Consider the following 19,548-nt stretch of genomic DNA (forward strand, 5'->3'; position numbering starts at 1 on the left):
AAACCTGATTCCATAACTATATAATAAACCTGAACTATAAACCTGATTCCATAACTATATAATAAACCTGAACTATAAACCTGATTCCATAACTATATAATAAACCTGAACTATAAACCTGATTCCATAACTATATAATAAACCTGAACTATAAACCTGATTCCATAACTATATAATAAACCTGAACTATAAACCTGATTCCATAACTATATAATAAACCTGAACTATAAACCTGATTCCATAACTATATAATAAACCTGAACTATAAACCTGACACCGTAAACGTGTCCAATACATCTGAACCCTGAGGGGTGTCCGGGAGACATGTAAATCAGATCTAACTTGGTTTCAGGTTCCTGATTTTGAAGTTGCCGAACCGTACATGTGTTGTAAATCATTTAATGGCAGATAAAGTTTATGTCCAGGGCTCTAGTCAAAAGCAATGCACTAAATAGGGATTAAGGTGTCATTTGATTCACATTCATTCTGGCAAAGTGACTGATGTGGTCACATCACATACACATGCTATCACCCATTGACACACATGCTATCACCCATTGACACACATGCAGTGCGAGAGTAATGACAGGTTCGTAATGACAGGTTCGTAATGACAGGATCGTAATGACAGGGTCGTAAAGACAGGTTCGTAATGACAGGTTCGTAATGACAGGTTCGTAATGACAGGTTCGTAATGACAGGTTCATAACGACAGGTTCGTAATGACAGGTTCCTAATGACAGGTTTGTAATGACAGGTTCATAATGACAGGTTCATAATGACAGGTTCGTAATGACAGGTTCATAATGACAGGTTCGTAATGACAGGTTCGTAATGACAGGTTCATAATGACAGGTTCGTAATGACAGGTTCATAATGACAGGTTCGCAATGGTTCGCAGGTTCGCAATGACAGGTTCATAATGACAGGTTCATAACGACAGGTTCGTAATGACAGGTTCCTAATGACAGGTTTGTAATGACAGGTTCATAATGACAGGTTCGTAATGACAGGTTCGTAATGACAGGTTCGTAATGACAGGTTCGTAATGACAGGTTCATAACGACAGGTTCGTAACGACAGGTTCGTAATGACAGGTTCATAATGACAGGTTCATAATGACAGGTTCATGATGACAGGTTCGTAATGACAGGTTCATAATGACAGGTTCGTAACGACAGGTTCATAATGACAGGTTCGTAATGACAGGTTTGTAATGACAGGTTCGTAATGACAGGTTCATAATGACAGGTTCGTAAAGACAGGTTCATAATGACAGGTTCATAACGACAGGTTCGTAATGACAGGTTCGTAATGACAGGTTCATAATGACAGGTTCGTAATGACAGGTTCATAATGACAGGTTCGTAATGACAGGTTCATAATGACAGGTTCGTAATGACAGGTTCGTAATGACAGGTTCATAATGACAGGTTCGTAATGACAGGTTCATAATGACATGTTCGTAACGACAGGTTCATAATGACAGGTTCAATCAATATCAGTTTAATTAAGGAAATCACCAGCATGTGACAAGTGTTTAGGACCGTTGGATGAAAAGCAATCGGACAATGCTTTGACAATTATGTAAAATTATGTCAAATTAGCCTGTCTTACTTTACACAGACTGACCATTAAGTTTTTACTGCGTAAGGGTACATTATTTTATATATTTTCATAATGTAACTGTACTGTTACTGTGACCAACAACATCACATCTGGACCGAGAGCATCTGTAGTGATTTCCTTTATAAGGGTTGCATCTCAAACGGTGCCCTGTTGACCCAGAGTGCTTTGGTCAAAACCATTGCAAGAATTAAACAATATGGTGCCATTTTGGACTCAAAGCACTCAGCCCTCAGCTTTCTACGAAGGCATACTTTGACGGATTACCACCCTGAGATATTCACTCACACAAGCTTAGTCTGAAATCCATTTAAAAAAACGAATTGAATTACTCACATATAACATTCACAATGAACTCTGTAAAATAAAATAAAAAAATCTCCACAGACTGAGCGATATTTAAAAAAGGGCAAGAGAATCCTGTGCTTCTGAAAGTTAAACTTGTTCTTGCTCATCCTGTTTTATTAATACAGATATATTTCCCTCCTCACTCTCACTCTCTTTCACCAGGAAATCCATTTACGCCTGAATGTCTCCTAGAAAATGTCCTCTTGCTCCGGATGCCAAGCCTCCCATGGTGCCAGTAAGATGACAGTTAAGAAAAACATAATGTCTTCAAGAGACGGAGTCACACTGACACAAAATCTTCCATTAAGCTGTACATTCAATGAAAACTAGAGAGGAGGCATCACTTGAGAACATTATGAATATCTCACATGAATTAACTCTTTTTTAAATAAATGTCTAATGAAAATTGTAAAGTTGGACATGACATTTTTTATTTGACTTCTCCCTGTCAAAACGATCAATACCACAATAAATACCATTGAAAAAAGATAATCTATTTGACTGTGTGCCAAAAAAACAAAAACACTATCAATGCCCTTCTCAACGACTATAAAATGGAACCCATCTTTAGGCCAACTGTCAGTATTAATGTAGTTGAATGAATCTATCAATGTGTCAGGATGTATCTAGGTCATTTCTCAGAGTCCAACAGAAGCTCACCAAAACATAACGTACCATCATTTGGACTGCTGTGTACCTTAATGACGCTACACCAGGCAGGCAGAGAGACTTGATTCATCTTCATCATTAAGTACATCAGTGAAAGGTTCATTCGTAAAAGGTAAAGAGCCTATTCATCAGGTTGACATGTCTCTCCCTGGGCCCAACACTGTGTTGATACAACATGAAGGAGGAAATCACCTTTTACTTGTGTTACTTGTACGTGGCCCATGTCTACTGACATTGTGTTCTTCTCAAATGGCCCCATATTCCCCATATAGTCTACTACTTTAGGCTCTGGTCAAAGGTAGAGGACTGTATAGGGAATAGGGTTCCATGGGCCCTGATCAAAGGTAGTGGACTATATAGGTAATAGGGTTCCATGGGCCCTGATCAAAGGTAGTGGACTATATAAGGAATAGGGTTCCATGGGCCCTGATCAAAGGTAGTGGACTATATAAGGAATAGGGTTCCATTTTGATTTAGTCATTGTAATGCAGGATTTAATTCCGTCCCTTTCCAAGAATGGGAGTGAAAATGTCCATGCAGCAGTTGAAGGTCCTCTGAGAGAGAACAGGGATATTAATTGCTTGTTTTAACAGAGTCTGCCTCAGAGAATCAATACCCTGGAGCGACATGTTTATTATATTTCAGGGGAGAAGAGATGGTCTTTACACTAGTGGGTAAAAGTGGGTAAATTAACTATTTCAGAGGAGAAAATATTGTATTTACACTACTGGGAAAATGAACTCTTTCAGGGGAGAAGATATGATATTTACAGTAGTGAGTACATTAACTATTTCAGGGGAGAAGAGATTATATTTACAGTAGTGAGTACATTAACTCTTTCAGGGGAGAAGAGATTATATTTACAGTAGTGAGTACATTAACTCTTTCAGGGGAGAAGAGATTATATTTACAGTAGTGAGTACATTAACTCTTTCAGGGGAGAAGAGATTATATTTACAGTATTGAGTAAATTAACTATTTCAGGGGAGAAGAGATGATATTTACAGTAGTGAGTAAATTAACTCTTTCAGGGGAGAAGAGATTATATTTACAGTAGTGAGTACATTAACTATTTCAGGGGAGAAGAGATTATATTTACAGTATTGAGTAAATTAACTATTTGTTGGGAGAAGAGATGATATTTACAGTAGTGAGTAAATTAACTCTTTCAGGGGAGAATTGATGATATTTACAGTAGGTGGTCAATTAAATATTTGTTGGGTGAAGAGATGGTCATTAAACTAGTGGGTAAATTAACTCTTGCATTTGTGTCTTAAGGCATAGACTGTGCTGCAGCCGTCTAGTGAGATATAACCCCCTAATAACCTTGCTATTGTTGTAAAAATACTTAAATCTCCACAGCGAGATAATTAATCAAATTCAGATACCTGTGAAGGTGTCAGTCAGAATTTGAAAATAACATTTAAATGTGTCAATCAGCCAGTATAGTACATTAATCATGTCCATACCCAATGATTTGTGAAGTCAGGGACATCAGTATTGAATAGTCAGAACAACATTCAAATGGAACAAAAACAGAACTTAACTTGGCCAGGAATCTCAATGCAACGAGTTAATTCTCTAAAAAAATATATTTTAGGACTCATTTAAGTAGAGCTAGTATTTAGATGTAATTTTAGAACTAATTTATTGGGAATAATTACTTGCAATCTCTACTATAGTTGACTGTATTTTGAAACATATGGGTTGACTTTTAAACCACACTAAGAATGGTTCTCTACATATTCTGAAAGTGTCTTTAACCCCTAACCCTAACCCTAACCCTAACCCTAACCCTAACCCTAACCCCTAACCCTAACCCTAACCCCTAACCCTAACCCTAACCCCTAACCCTAACCCTAACCCTAACCCTAACCCTAACCCCTAACCCTAACCCTAACCCTAACCCTAACCCTAACCCCTAACCCTAACCCTAACACTAACCCTAACCCTAACCCTAACCCCTAACCCTAACCCTAACCCTAACCCTAACCCTAACCCCTAACCCTAACCCTAACCCTAACCCTAACCCTAACCCCTAACCCCTAACCCCTAACCCTAACCCTAACCCTAACCCCTAACCCTAACCCTAACCCTAACCCTAACCCTAACCCTAACCCCTAACCCTAACCCTAACCCTAACCCCTAACCCTAACCCTAACCCTAACCCCTAACCCTAACCCTAACCCTAACCCTAACCCTAACCCTAACCCTAACCCTAACCCTAACCCCTAACCCTAACCCTAACCCTAACCCTAACCCCTAACCCCTAACCCTAACCCTAACCCCGAACCCCTAACCCTAACCCTAACCCTAACCCCTAACCCTAACCCTAACCCCTAACCCCAACCCTAACCCCTAACCCTAACCCTAACCCTAACCCTAACCCTAACCCTAACCCCTAACCCTAACCCTAACCCTAACCCTACCCATGCAGTAGACTGACTGGCATGCAACTAAACCACAACACCAGCACAACCTCACTATAGTTAGAAAACCATGGGTACTCAACTTCAATGCTTCTACATAGACACAGATACATCCTCACTATAGTTAGAAAACCATGGGTACTCAACTTCAATGCTTCTACAAAGACACAGATACATCCTCACTATAGTTAGAAAACCATGGGTACTCAACTTCAATGCTTCTACAAAGACACAGATACATCCTCACTATAGTTAGAAAACCATGGGTACTCAACTTCAATGCTTCTACATAGACACAGATACAACCTCACTATAGTTAGAAAACAATGGGTACTCAACTTCAATGCTTCTACATTGACACAGATACATCCTCAGAGCGAATCAGAAACAAGACTATTCAGAAACTTTCTCCAGGAGGATGGAGAATACTGTTCTACATGTTATGGGCTGTTTTCCAAATGGTTCCCTATTCCCTATACAGAGCACTAGTTTTGACCAGAGCCCTATGGGCCCCAAGGTTGCAGCCATGGTTTAGGTCAGAGCAACCTCACATAGGACGCGATGTATTATTACAGCCATTTGCAGTATCTGTTATAGTTGTTTTCTATGGTGTGGTCAAACAGTCAAACAAACTAAATCAAATCAAATCAAATTGTATTTGTCACATTCGCCGAATACAGTGAAATGCTTACGAACAAGCCCTTATCCAACACTACAGTTTTAAGAAAAACAAGTGTTAAGAAAGTATTTACTCAAATTAAACTGAAGTTTAAAAAAATTAATCAATAAACAATGTGTGAAATGGGTTGAATGTGATGGTGCTTTGGTGTGGTGTATATTAGTGTGGCAGTTATTATATGTGTTTATGTCTGTAGCAAAACGTGTTTTAAATTCCTGGGAGATACCCTCGACTGCTGTTGACATGCCATATGTGTGGTTTAATGTCAGGGATTTGTTTGTTAAATCAACTTGTAGCTAAAATGTTGACAATATTTAAGTCTAAATTGTTTTATTTGTATGTACTGATGGTGCTAAATCAGGTTTTGTGGACATTACAAAGGTGTCCCACAGGGATTCATTCTTGGTCCGGTTAAACATCGACATAATAAAAAGGTTCACCTGTATGCCGATGACACTTTGGTGCATGCTATTTCCCCAAGAGCTGACCAGGCTCTGTCAGAGCTTCAATCAGCCTTTATGTCCCTACAGAAAGCCTTAGTTGAATTGAAATTGGTCCTTAATGCAGGTAAAACAAAGTTTACTGTTTGTTATTTTCCAAGTCGCATAGAAATGTATGTGATGATTTGTGCATACTTCGGAAGGTGCCCTCATTGATCATGGCCCTACATATGACCCATATGACCCTGGAATAATACCTATAACATAATGACATAGCCTTCCTCACTGCCAACATGTCAATGGTATGATCATTTTATTTACTTTTTGAGTAAATGAGTATGAGTATCTGGAATTACGAAAAGCTATGCTTTCAAAAAGCATTAAGCCGGGTGAAAAAATATATTTGGCCTTAGTGCGATTAGCTCATCAAAAGCATTGAATACATATCAATTCCACGGAACAACAGATAGTCCCCCCCCCGCAAAAAAAAAATTATAATCTAGAGGAAGTTTGTTCTGAAGTGTCAGAGAGATATAAGAAAGATCATGATTTTTTTTTTATACATGTATTAACCCCCTATTTTTGTCCCTAATCAGTCTCCGTACTTCCGTTCATTTACTCAACTACGACCGCCGGACCTTCAGACGAGTCTTGTGAGAGCTGTGTGCACACGACGAGTCTTGTGAGAGCTGTGGGCACACAACGAGTCTTGTGAGAGCTGTGGGCACACAACTTTATTTTTTGTGAAAAGATCGATTTTCAGGATGTCTCATGGTCTGACAAACACAGCTCTAGCTCTGTCACCTTCGACTGCAGATGTGGAAGTGATCCACAGGTAAATGTGGAAGTGATCCACAGGTAGATGTGGAAGTGATCCACAGGTAAATGTGGAAGTGATCCACAGGCAGATGTGGTGGATTGAGAAGCATCCATTTAAATAACAGATATCTGTCTAGTTTAAATGTACTGATTTTTATGGTGATTTTTGTATCATGCTAATTTGATTTCCTTGGGGGCGCAGACATTGACCTTAAGTGCTTAACTGACTTACTTGTATAAAAAAAGGTGAACTAAAAAATAAAATTAAAACTTGACCTTTGTCTTTCTATGCAACTTCCTGTCCTGACTCTAACACTGACTCAGACAGTCCTGGAGGTGTTTTATTCTCAAATATCAACGACGGCCCATGAACAATCTGGAACAATGTCTACCTCCATCAAACTACCAGGAACACTGTCTATTCCATCAAACTACCAGGAACACTGTCTATTCCATCAAACTACCAGGAACAACATCTACTGTACCTCCATGAAACTACCAGGAACAATGTCTATTCCATGAAACTACCAGGAACAATGTCTATTCCATCAAACTACCAGGAACAACATCTACTGTACCTCCATGAAACTACCAGGAACAATGTCTACTGTACCTCCATGAAACTACCAGGAACAATGTCTATTCCATGAAACTACCAGGAACAACGTCTACTGTACCTCCATGAAACTACCAGGAACAATGTCTATTCCATGAAACTACCAGGAACACTGTCTATTCCATCAAATTACCAGGAATAATGTCTATTCCATCAAACTATCAGGAATAATGTCTATTCCATCAAACTATCAGGAATAATGTCTACCTGCATCAAACCATCTGAAACAATGTCTACCTGCATCAAACTATCGGTAACTCAGTCATGGACGAAACAAAAGCAAAACAAGAAACAAGGGGGAAGAGAAGAGAGGAGCAAGGCAACATAAAGGATGGAGGGATTGGAGAGGAGAGTGAGGGAGGCAGTGGGAGATGGAGGGATGGGAGAGGAGAGTGAGGGAGGCAGTGGGAGATGGAGGGATGGGAGAGGATAGTGAGGGAGGCAGTGGGAGATGGAGGGATGGGAGAGGAGAGTGAGGGAGGCAGTGGGAGATGGAGGGATGGGAGAGGGGAGTGAGGGAGGCAGTGGGAGATGGAGGGATGGGAGAGGAGAGTGAGGGAGGCAGTGGGAGATGGAGGGATGGGAGAGGAGAGTGAGGGAGGCAGTGGGAGATGGAGGGATGGGAGAGGAGAGTGAGGGAAGCAGTGGGAGATGGAGGGATGGGAGAGGAGAGTGAGGGAGGCAGTGGGAGATGGAGGGATGGGAGAGGAGAGTGAGGGAGGCAGTGGGAGAAGGAGGGATGGGAGAGGAGAGTGAGGCAGTGGGAGATGGAGGGATGGGAGAGGAGAGTGAGGGAGGCAGTGGGAGATGGAGGGATGGGAGAGGAGAGTGAGGGAGGCAGTGGGAGATGGAGGGATGGGAGAGGAGAGTGAGGGAGGCAGTGGGAGATGGAGGGATGGGAGAGGAGAGTGAGGGAGGCAGTGGGAGATGGAGGGATGGGAGAGGAGAGTGAGGCAGTGGGAGATGGAGAGATGGGAGAGGAGAGTGAGGGAGGCAGTGGGAGATGGAGGGATGGGAGAGGAGAGTGAGGGAGGCAGTGGGAGATGGAGGGATGGGAGAGGAGAGTGAGGGAGGCAGTGGGAGATAGAGGGATGGGAGAGGAGAGTGAGGGAGGCGGTGGGAGATGAAGGGATGGGAGAGGAGAGTGAGGGAGGCAGTGGGAGATGGAGGGATGGGAGAGGAGAGTGAGGGAAGCAGTGGGAGATGGAGGCATGGGAGAGCAGAGTGAGGGAGGCAGTGGGAGATGGATGGGAGAGGAGAGTGAGGCAGGCAGTGGGAGAAGGAGGGATGGGAGAGGAGAGTGCACCAGTCTGTGTACCTTGAGGCCAGAGTCGGAGGGAAAAGGCCTATAATGGCATGCGCTAGTGTGAGCTAGACTGGATGGTTGCATACTCGACAAGGTCCCCGGCAGTTTGAACTGAGCTTCGTGGGCTGGGAGAGGAGGCCAGAGCCGCAGTATCCAGCTCCGCATACTGGACATCACAGTCCTTGTGGTCAGAGTTCTGGAGACAAGAGAGGCGAGACGAGTGTGAGGAGAGTGAGGAAGGAGAGAGAGGGAGAGAGAGTGACAGAGGTGAGAGGTAGAGAGGTAGATAGATAGATAGATAGATAGATAGATAGATAGAGAGAGAGAGCGCGAGAGAGAGAGAGAGAGAGAGAGAAAGTGAGAGAGAGCGCGAGAGAGAGAGAGCGAGAGCTAGAGAGAGAGAGAGCTAGAGAGAGAGAGCGAGGGTACTATGATAATGAGAGAGAGTTCTAATATAATGAGAGGATTCTATGATAATGAGAGAGGGTTCTATGATAATGAGAGAGGGTTCTATGATAATGAGCGAGGGTTCTATGATCATGAGAGAGGGTTCTATGATAATGAGAGAGGGTTCTATGATAACGAGCGAGGGTTCTATGATAATGATAACATAGATCAACTAGTTTGTATATTCACTAAAGCTGTTACGATCAGGCCAAATGGATCTAAACAGAGATGACAACGAGGCTAAACACAACAGCATGATACACACAGAGAACACATAAATGATGTGGAGAGGAGACGTGACAGACATGAAGAGGAGACATTAAAACAGAAGACTTACTTATTGACAGACCAAAGGACAGGAAGAGGCAGTACACAAATAAAATGACAGTTAGATACATCAGACAGAAGACCAAAGAACAGGAAGAGGCAGTACACAAATAAAATGACAGTTAGAGACATCAGACAGAAGACCAAAGGACAGGAAGAGGCAGTACACAAATAAAATGACAGTTAGAGACATCAGACAGAAGACCAAAGGACAGGAAGAGGCAGTACACAAACAAAATGACAGTTAGAGACATCAGACAGAAGACCAAAGGACAGGAAGAGGCAGTACACAAATAAAATGACAGTTAGGGACATTAGACAGAAGACCAAAGACAGAAAGAACCAAACTGATCAGAGACATTAGACAGAAGACCAAAGACAGAAAGAACCAAACTGATCAGAGACATTAGACAGAAGACCAAAGACAGAAAGAACCAAACTGATCAGAGACATAAGGCAGAAGACCAAAGACAGAAAGAACCAAACTGATCAGAGACATAAGGCAGAAGACCAAAGACAGAAAGAACCAAACTGATCCGAGACATCAGACAGAAAACAAATGACAGACACCTAGGGTTTGAAAATTCTAGTAACTTGCATCTGCAATTCCGAGGTTTTCCAGAAATCCCAGTTAGAAGATTTGCAAAATCAGGAGGGAATCAAAAAAAATACAAAATCCTCCAAGTAGGATTTCTGGAAAACCTGGTAATTTTGGCAAAGTTCCCATCCTACAGACAGCATCCTGAAAACACTGTATTAAACACATATAAACCCAGACTAAAGGCTCTCCTAGACATTAAACATTAGAACAAATAAAACCCAGGTTAAAGACAATCCAAGACATTAAACACACATATAGAAAAATACAGATGCAGAGATGAGACAGGAGACACAGGCGTAAGGAAGTCATAAACAACATTATTTCACATAACAACATGGACGTTTTGATTTCCTTGGCCCACGTTAGCAAGACTAGTAAGTCAAGATGTGTGACTGTGTCTTGTGGGTGTCAAGATGTGTTGACTGTGTCTTGTGGGTGTCAAGATGTGTTGACTGTGTCTTGTGGGTGTCAAGATGTGTTGACTGTGTCTTGTGGGTGTAAAGATGTGTTGACTGTGTCTTGTGGGTGTCAAGATGTGTTGACTGTGTCTTGTGGGTGTCAAGATGTGTTGACTGTGTCTTGTGGGTGTAAAGATGTGTTGACAGTATCCTGTGGGTGTCAAGATGTGTTGACTGTGTCTTGTGGGTGTCAAATCGAACAACAAATAATACCAAGTGGTAAGACTCTTGTGAATCCAAAGAATTCAAAAAGCCAGAGATGAAGGAATCAGAGGTAAGAAAAATTAGGTGATGAATTACATTGTTCCCCAACATCAGGAAGAGAGCAGAAAAAGACTGAACTCCAAATCTATGACTTCTGGAATGACACAGGGAAGATCTCGATTGTATACTCCTTGCGTCCTCTCTCCTCGTCTTCTTCTCAAAACTCATTGATCCTTCCCACCAAAACCCTTCTCCTACAAAGGGTTTTGAGAAGATGACGAGGAGAGAGGACAATTGAGATCTTCTCCTCTGCCTAGCCTAGCGCCATGAGTGGGAGAAACATGCCCCCAGAATCCTACATATTGCATTGTGGTCTATTGTCGATGCTCTTTGGTCTAATCGAGCCACAACATCAATTTAATGTAGTATTGCTTCAATTAAACAGAAAGCCGAAGAATAAGCTGAGGGAACGTGGATTGATTGGAGAAGGTGGTCTTGGTCTGTGTCTCAAATGAAACCCAATTCCGACGTAGTGCACAACTTTTGACCAGGGTCCATAAGCACCTGGTCAACAGAAGTGTACTATATAGCATATAGGGGGCCATTTGGGATGCAACATGGTCTGTCTGTCTGTCTCCAGGGAGAATGGTAATGAGGGAAAGGCGGAGCGGTGTTGGTTGTTGACAAAGAGAGAGAGAGTGGGAGATTGTTGGTTGTTGACGAGGAAAATGCAAAATAGGGAGGTGGGGGTTAAGGTAAATATGCTGCTGTCACCGTGACGCCCAGGGATGAGATTAAAGAGAGCAGGATGAGACCTTCCCAGGCAGAACTGACGTTCATTGGTAAAACCAGGTATTTGATCTGGTTTCCTGCCTCACACAGTCAGTCGGTATCTGTTACCATGTTTACACGTCATGCACTGCCTACCAAAGATCCTTTCTTCCCCTTGTTCTGTTCAGACAGCTCTACCACCTGGTTGTTCTGTTCAGACAGCTCTACCACCTGGTTGTTCTGTTCAGACAGCTCTACCACCTGGCTGTTCTGTTCAGACAGCTCTACCACCTGGCTGTTCTGTTCAGACAGCTCTACCACCTGGTTGTTCTGTTCAGACAGCTCTACCACCTGGTTGTTCTGTTCAGACAGCTCTACCACCTGGTTGTTCTGTTCAGACAGCTCTACCACCTGGTTGTTCTGTTCAGACAGCTCCACCACCTGGCTGTTCCATTCAGACAGCTCTACCCTTTCTGTAGGGCAAAACAAGGACAACTAAAAACAGCAGTGGAACAAGTACAACCCTGGGTACGCCATCATCCAGCCTATTGAGAGCTGCATGACGACCCCTCAGAGACTGAGGACTTAGTCCCCGCAAAGCCTTTTGATTAGGCTCTGACTTTTTCATTAGCAATATCGCTAATAACACTAGGGCCCTTCTCTTTAACAAATGTGTTTTCCTAAATCTCAAGAATGTCATGTTGATGTGAGGTTGTGTCCCTCGTGTTGTGTAAAAGACAGACAGACAGACAGACAGACAGACAGGCAGGCAGGCAGGCAGGCAGGCAGACAGGCAGGCAGGCAGGCAGGCAGGCAGGCAGGCAGGCAGGCAGGCAGGCAGGCAGGCAGACAGACAGACAGACAGACAGACAGACAGACAGACAGACAGACAGACAGACAGACAGACAGACAGACAGACAGACAGACAGACAGACAGGCATCAAGCGTGACTTTCCCAGAGTTTTCTAAACAACATTTCTCCTTCCCCTTCATTATCAGCGAGGAGAACTGGTTATTCACAGGGTGAAGTGATGGTAATTAGGTTATGCTTGACAGATCATTGAAAAAAAGATGAGAGTGGTTTAAAGTGTGGCATCAGTAATTAGTCAGGATGGGGTTAATATTTAATGTTTAGGGGGGGAGTGGAGGGGGGAAATAAGACATGTCCTTCCTCAGATGCAGAATGTGGGAAGACTGATCTTTAAGAATAAATAACTGTGAATAAATGTGAACACATTCTGTGACTGCAGTTTCTGATGCCCGGCAACCTTTTGTCTTTCAGAACGTGACTCACCCGCCTGACACATTCTGGTATTTGATTCCCAAATGACGAACATGAAGAACTGAACTCTGATGAAGGAATATGAGACAGTGGATCTTTCTGCTTTTAGGGACAAATTCACTTGACTAACGTAGACTGTACACTCAGTGAGAGGGCCTGAAGGCAGTTTATACAGGGGAGACGAACCCTGCTTCTCTCTCACTCTCCCTGTGTGAATCCACCCCCTACTACAGAGAAGTACTTCCTCTCCGTGCTAAACTCCCTGGGCTGACGGAGTGGATGGTTTATCGTTCCCCAGGATGGTCAGGTAGACCATGCAGATGCCCTGCAGATGGGCTTTAAACATGTCTCACTGGAGCGGCTCATTTTTTATTTTATTGTATTTAACCTTTATGTAACCTTTATTTAACTAGGCAAGCCAGTTTAAGAACAAATTCTTAATTATAATGACGGGCCTACCAAAAGGCCTCCTGCAGGGACGAGGGCTATAGGGATAAAAACATTTTTTTTAATAAAACATATAGAGTGGGGAAAAAACACATGACGACAAGAGAGACAGCACAACACTACATAAAGAGAGACTTAAAGACAACAACACAGCAAGGCAGCAACACATGACAACAACATGGCAGCAACACATGACAACAATATGGCAGCAACACATGACAACAAGAGAGACTTAAAGACAACAACATGGCAGCAACACATGACAACAACATGGTAGCAACACATGACGACAACATGGCAGCAACACATGACAACAAGAGAGACAGCACAACACTACATAAAGAGAGACTTAAAGACAACAACACAGCAAGGCAGCAACACATGACAACAACATGGCAGCAACACATGACGACAACATGGTAGCAACACATGACAACAACATGGCAGCAACACATGACAACAAGAGAGACAGCACAACACTACATAAAGAGAGACTTAAAGACAACAACACAGCAAGGCAGCAACACATGACAACAACATGGCAGCAACACATGACAACAACATGGCAGCAACAAATGAAAACAAGAGAGACAGCACAACACTACATAAAGAGAGACTTAAAGACAACAACACAGCAAGGCAGCAACACATGACAACAAGAGAGACTTAAAGACAACAACATGGCAGCAACACATGACAACAACATGGCAGCAACACATGACAACAAGAGAGACAGCACAACACTACATAAAGAGAGACTTAAAGACAACACAGCAAGGCAGCAACACATGACAACAACATGGTAGCAACACATGACAACAAGAGAGACTTAATGACAACAACATGGCAGCAACACATGACAACAACATGGTAGCAACACATGATGACAACATGGCAGCAACACATGACAACAACATGGCAGCAACACATGACAACAACATGGTAGCAACACATGATGACAACATGGCAGCAACACATGACAACAACATGGCAGCAACACATGACAACAACATGGCAGCAACACATGACAACAAGAGAGACTTAAAGACAATAACATGGCAGCAACACATGACAACAACATGGCAGCAACACATGACAACAACATGGCAGCAACAAATGAAAACAAGAGAGACAGCACAACACTACATAAAGAGAGACTTAAAGACAACAACACAGCAAGGCAGCAACACATGACAACAACATGGCAGCAACACATGACAACAAGAGAGACTTAAAGACAACAACATGGCAGCAACACATGACAACAACATGGCAGCAACACATGACAACAAGAGAGACAGCACAACACTACATAAAGAGAGACTTAAAGACAACACAGCAAGGCAGCAACACATGACAACAACATGGTAGCAACACATGACAACAAGAGAGACTTAATGACAACAACATGGCAGCAACACATGACAACAACATGGTAGCAACACATGATGACAACATGGCAGCAACACATGACAACAACATGGCAGCAACACATGACAACAACATGGTAGCAACACATGATGACAACATGGCAGCAACACATGACAACAACATGGCAGCAACACATGACAACAACATGGCAGCAACACATGACAACAAGAGAGACTTAAAGACAATAACATGGCAGCAACACATGACAACAACATGGCAGCAACACATGACAACAACATGGCAGCAACACATGACAAAAAGAGAGACTTAAAGACAACAACATAGCAAGGCAGCAACACATGACAACAACATGGCAGCAACACATGACGACAACATGGTAGCAACACATGACGACAACATGGCAGCAACACATGACAACAAGAGAGACTGAAAGACAACAACATAGCAAGGCAGCAACACATGACAACAACATGGCAGCAACACATGACAACAACATAGTAGCAACACATGACAACAAGAGAGACTTAAAGACAACAACATAGCAAGGCAGCAACACATGACAACATGGCAGCAACACATCACGACAACATGGTAGCAACACATGACGACAACATGGCAGCAACACATGACAACAAGAGAGACTTAAAGACAACAACATAGCAAGGCAGCAACACATGACAACAACATGGCAGCAACACATGACGACAACATGGTAGCAACACATGACAACAAGAGAGACGTAAAGACAACAACATAGCAAGGCAGCAACACATGACGACAACATGGCAGCAACACATGACAACAACATGGTAGCAACACATGACGACAACATGGCAGCAACACATGACACCAAGAGAGACTTAAAGACAACAACATAGCAAGGCAGCAACACATGACAACAACATGGTAGCAACACATGACGACAACATGGTAGCAACACATGACAACAAGAGAGACTTAAAGACAACAACATAGCAAGGCAGCAACACATGACAACAACATGGCAGCAACACATGACGACTACATTGGTAGCAACACATGACGACAATATGGCAGCAACACATGACGACAACATAGTAGCAACACATGACAACAAGAGAGACTTAAAGACAACAACATAGCAAGGCAGCAACACATGACGACAACATGGTAGCAACACATGACAACAACATGGCAGCAACACATGACAACAAGAGAGACAGCACAACACTACATAAAGAGAGACTTAAAGACAACAACACAGCAAGGCAGCAACACATGACAACAACATGGCAGCAACACATGACAACAACATGGCAGCAACAAATGAAAACAAGAGAGACAGCACAACACTACATAAAGAGAGACTTAAAGACAACAACACAGCAAGGCAGCAACACATGACAACAACATGGCAGCAACACATGACAACAAGAGAGACTTAAAGACAACAACATGGCAGCAACACATGACAACAACATGGCAGCAACACATGACAACAAGAGAGACAGCACAACACTACATAAAGAGAGACTTAAAGACAACACAGCAAGGCAGCAACACATGACAACAACATGGTAGCAACACATGACAACAAGAGAGACTTAATGACAACAACATGGCAGCAACACATGACAACAACATGGTAGCAACACATGATGACAACATGGCAGCAACACATGACAACAACATGGCAGCAACACATGACAACAACATGGTAGCAACACATGATGACAACATGGCAGCAACACATGACAACAACATGGCAGCAACACATGACAACAACATGGCAGCAACACATGACAACAAGAGAGACTTAAAGACAATAACATGGCAGCAACACATGACAACAACATGGCAGCAACACATGACAACAACATGGCAGCAACAAATGAAAACAAGAGAGACAGCACAACACTACATAAAGAGAGACTTAAAGACAACAACACAGCAAGGCAGCAACACATGACAACAACATGGCAGCAACACATGACAACAAGAGAGACTTAAAGACAACAACATGGCAGCAACACATGACAACAACATGGCAGCAACACATGACAACAAGAGAGACAGCACAACACTACATAAAGAGAGACTTAAAGACAACACAGCAAGGCAGCAACACATGACAACAACATGGTAGCAACACATGACAACAAGAGAGACTTAATGACAACAACATGGCAGCAACACATGACAACAACATGGTAGCAACACATGATGACAACATGGCAGCAACACATGACAACAACATGGCAGCAACACATGACAACAACATGGTAGCAACACATGATGACAACATGGCAGCAACACATGACAACAACATGGCAGCAACACATGACAACAACATGGCAGCAACACATGACAACAAGAGAGACTGAAAGACAATAACATGGCAGCAACACATGACAACAACATGGCAGCAACACATGACAACAACATGGCAGCAACACATGACAAAAAGAGAGACTTAAAGACAACAACATAGCAAGGCAGCAACACATGACAACAACATGGCAGCAACACATGACGACAACATGGTAGCAACACATGACGACAACATGGCAGCAACACATGACAACAAGAGAGACTGAAAGACAACAACATAGCAAGGCAGCAACACATGACAACAACATGGCAGCAACACATGACAACAACATAGTAGCAACACATGACAACAAGAGAGACTTAAAGACAACAACATAGCAAGGCAGCAACACATGACAACATGGCAGCAACACATCACGACAACATGGTAGCAACACATGACGACAACATGGCAGCAACACATGACAACAAGAGAGACTTAAAGACAACAACATAGCAAGGCAGCAACACATGACAACAACATGGCAGCAACACATGACGACAACATGGTAGCAACACATGACAACAAGAGAGACGTAAAGACAACAACATAGCAAGGCAGCAACACATGACGACAACATGGCAGCAACACATGACAACAACATGGTAGCAACACATGACGACAACATGGCAGCAACACATGACACCAAGAGAGACTTAAAGACAACAACATAGCAGGGCAGCAACACATGACAACAACATGGTAGCAACACATGACGACAACATGGTAGCAACACATGACAACAAGAGAGACTTAAAGACAACAACATAGCAAGGCAGCAACACATGACAACAACATGGCAGCAACACATGACGACTACATTGGTAGCAACACATGACGACAACATGGCAGCAACACATGACGACAACATGGTAGCAACACATGACAACAAGAGAGACTTAAAGACAACAACATAGCAAGGCAGCAACACATGACGACAACATGGTAGCAACACATGACAACAACATGGTAGCAACACAAAACATGGTACAAACATTATTGGTCCAGTCAACAGCACAAAGGGCAAGAAGGTAGAGACAACAATACATCACGCAAAGCAGCCACAACTGTCAGTAAGAGTGTCCATGATTGAGTCTTTGAATGAAGAGATTGAGATAAAACTGTCCAGTTTGAGTGATTGTTGCAGCTCGTTCCAGTTGCTTGCTGCAGCGAACTGAAAAGACGAGTGACCCAAGGATGTGTGTGCTTGGGGGACCTTTAACAGAATGTGACTGGCAGAACGGGTGTTGTATGTGGAGGGTGAGGGCTGCAGTAGATATCTCAGATAGGAGGGAGTGAGGCCTAAGAGGGTTCATGCCGTTTTCTTTCGTATCCACGTGCAGTAGTTAATAACTAGGATTACAAGCAGTGATTTATAACAGATATTACTGGGACCAAACTAGACATTAGATTGTGTGTTGACTACAGTATTTGACCAACGTGGTCAGGTTATGGTGTATATGTGTACCCTGCTGTGTGTTGACGACACAATTTGTTTAATTAGTATTAGTTTCCAGACCTGAGGATTTCCACATTACCAAGCAACTAAATAGAAAGGGATGAAAACTGCTGTGCTCGGTTCTCCCCTCCAGACATGTTGTTTTAATCTGTGTACGATGTCACTGTATCGTATGGTTCACTGCTACTTTGACAACGCTTTGACACATCAGTTTGAACATCTATAATTCAATCTGTGAGTCATGCTTTTGTGAAAAACTTTTGTGAATAACTTAAAGCCTGGTGACAACACAGACCTCTGGCATAATCTTGTGATCAGGCAGACCAAGCCTAAAAAGCCCTGATGTCAAGCCTGGTGACAACACAAACCTTTGGCATAATCTTGTGATCAGGCAGACCAAGCCTAAAAAGCCCTACTGTCAAGCCTGGTGACAACACAAACCTCTGGCATAATCTTGTGATCAGGCAGACCAAGCCTAAAAAGCCCTGCAGTCAAGCCTGGTGACAACACAAACCTCTGGCATAATCTTGTGATCAGGCAGACCAAGCCTAAAAAGCCCTACTGTCAAGCAGTCCAGGGTGAAAAGAACATGACATTTATATTGAACATCAGACACAGACATTGTTCAACTTTGTGACAAGTTGACAAACCATGAGCCTCACACTGACACACATTTTCTGGGAAGTCTCTGTGTGTGTTAGTGTGTGTGTGTGTGTGTGTGTGTTAGTGTGTGTGTGTGTGTGTTAGTGTGTGTGTGTGTGTGTGTGTGTGTGTGTGTGTGTGTGTGTGTGTGTGTGTGTGTGTGTGTGTGTGTGTGTGTGTGTGTGTGTGTGTGTGTGTGTGTGTGTGTGTGTGTGTGTGTGTGTGTGTGTGTGATT

The 19,548-nt window shown here is 42.8% G+C and overlaps 1 protein-coding gene across 3 annotated transcripts in view; it reads right to left on the bottom strand.

The window, feature by feature from the left end:
- LOC118943990 (nectin 1b) overlaps positions 1–19,548 on the bottom strand; it is a 545,472-nt gene that overhangs the window by 23,079 nt on the left and 502,845 nt on the right. Inside the window, exon 9 of one of the 3 annotated variants that reach the window (XM_090219181.1) lies at positions 8,945–9,128. The exons of the other annotated variants lie outside the window; for them this stretch is intronic. Within the exon in view, the coding sequence (XP_090075307.1) occupies positions 8,988–9,128 (141 nt within the window). The 3' untranslated portion in view covers positions 8,945–8,987. The remainder of the gene's footprint in view (positions 1–8,944; positions 9,129–19,548) is intronic. 3 annotated transcript variants of the gene reach the window in all.

This window comes from Oncorhynchus mykiss, chromosome 24, assembly GCF_057628025.1.
Source record: "Oncorhynchus mykiss isolate SJ-2025 chromosome 24, ASM5762802v1, whole genome shotgun sequence".
NCBI lineage: Eukaryota > Metazoa > Chordata > Actinopteri > Salmoniformes > Salmonidae > Oncorhynchus > Oncorhynchus mykiss.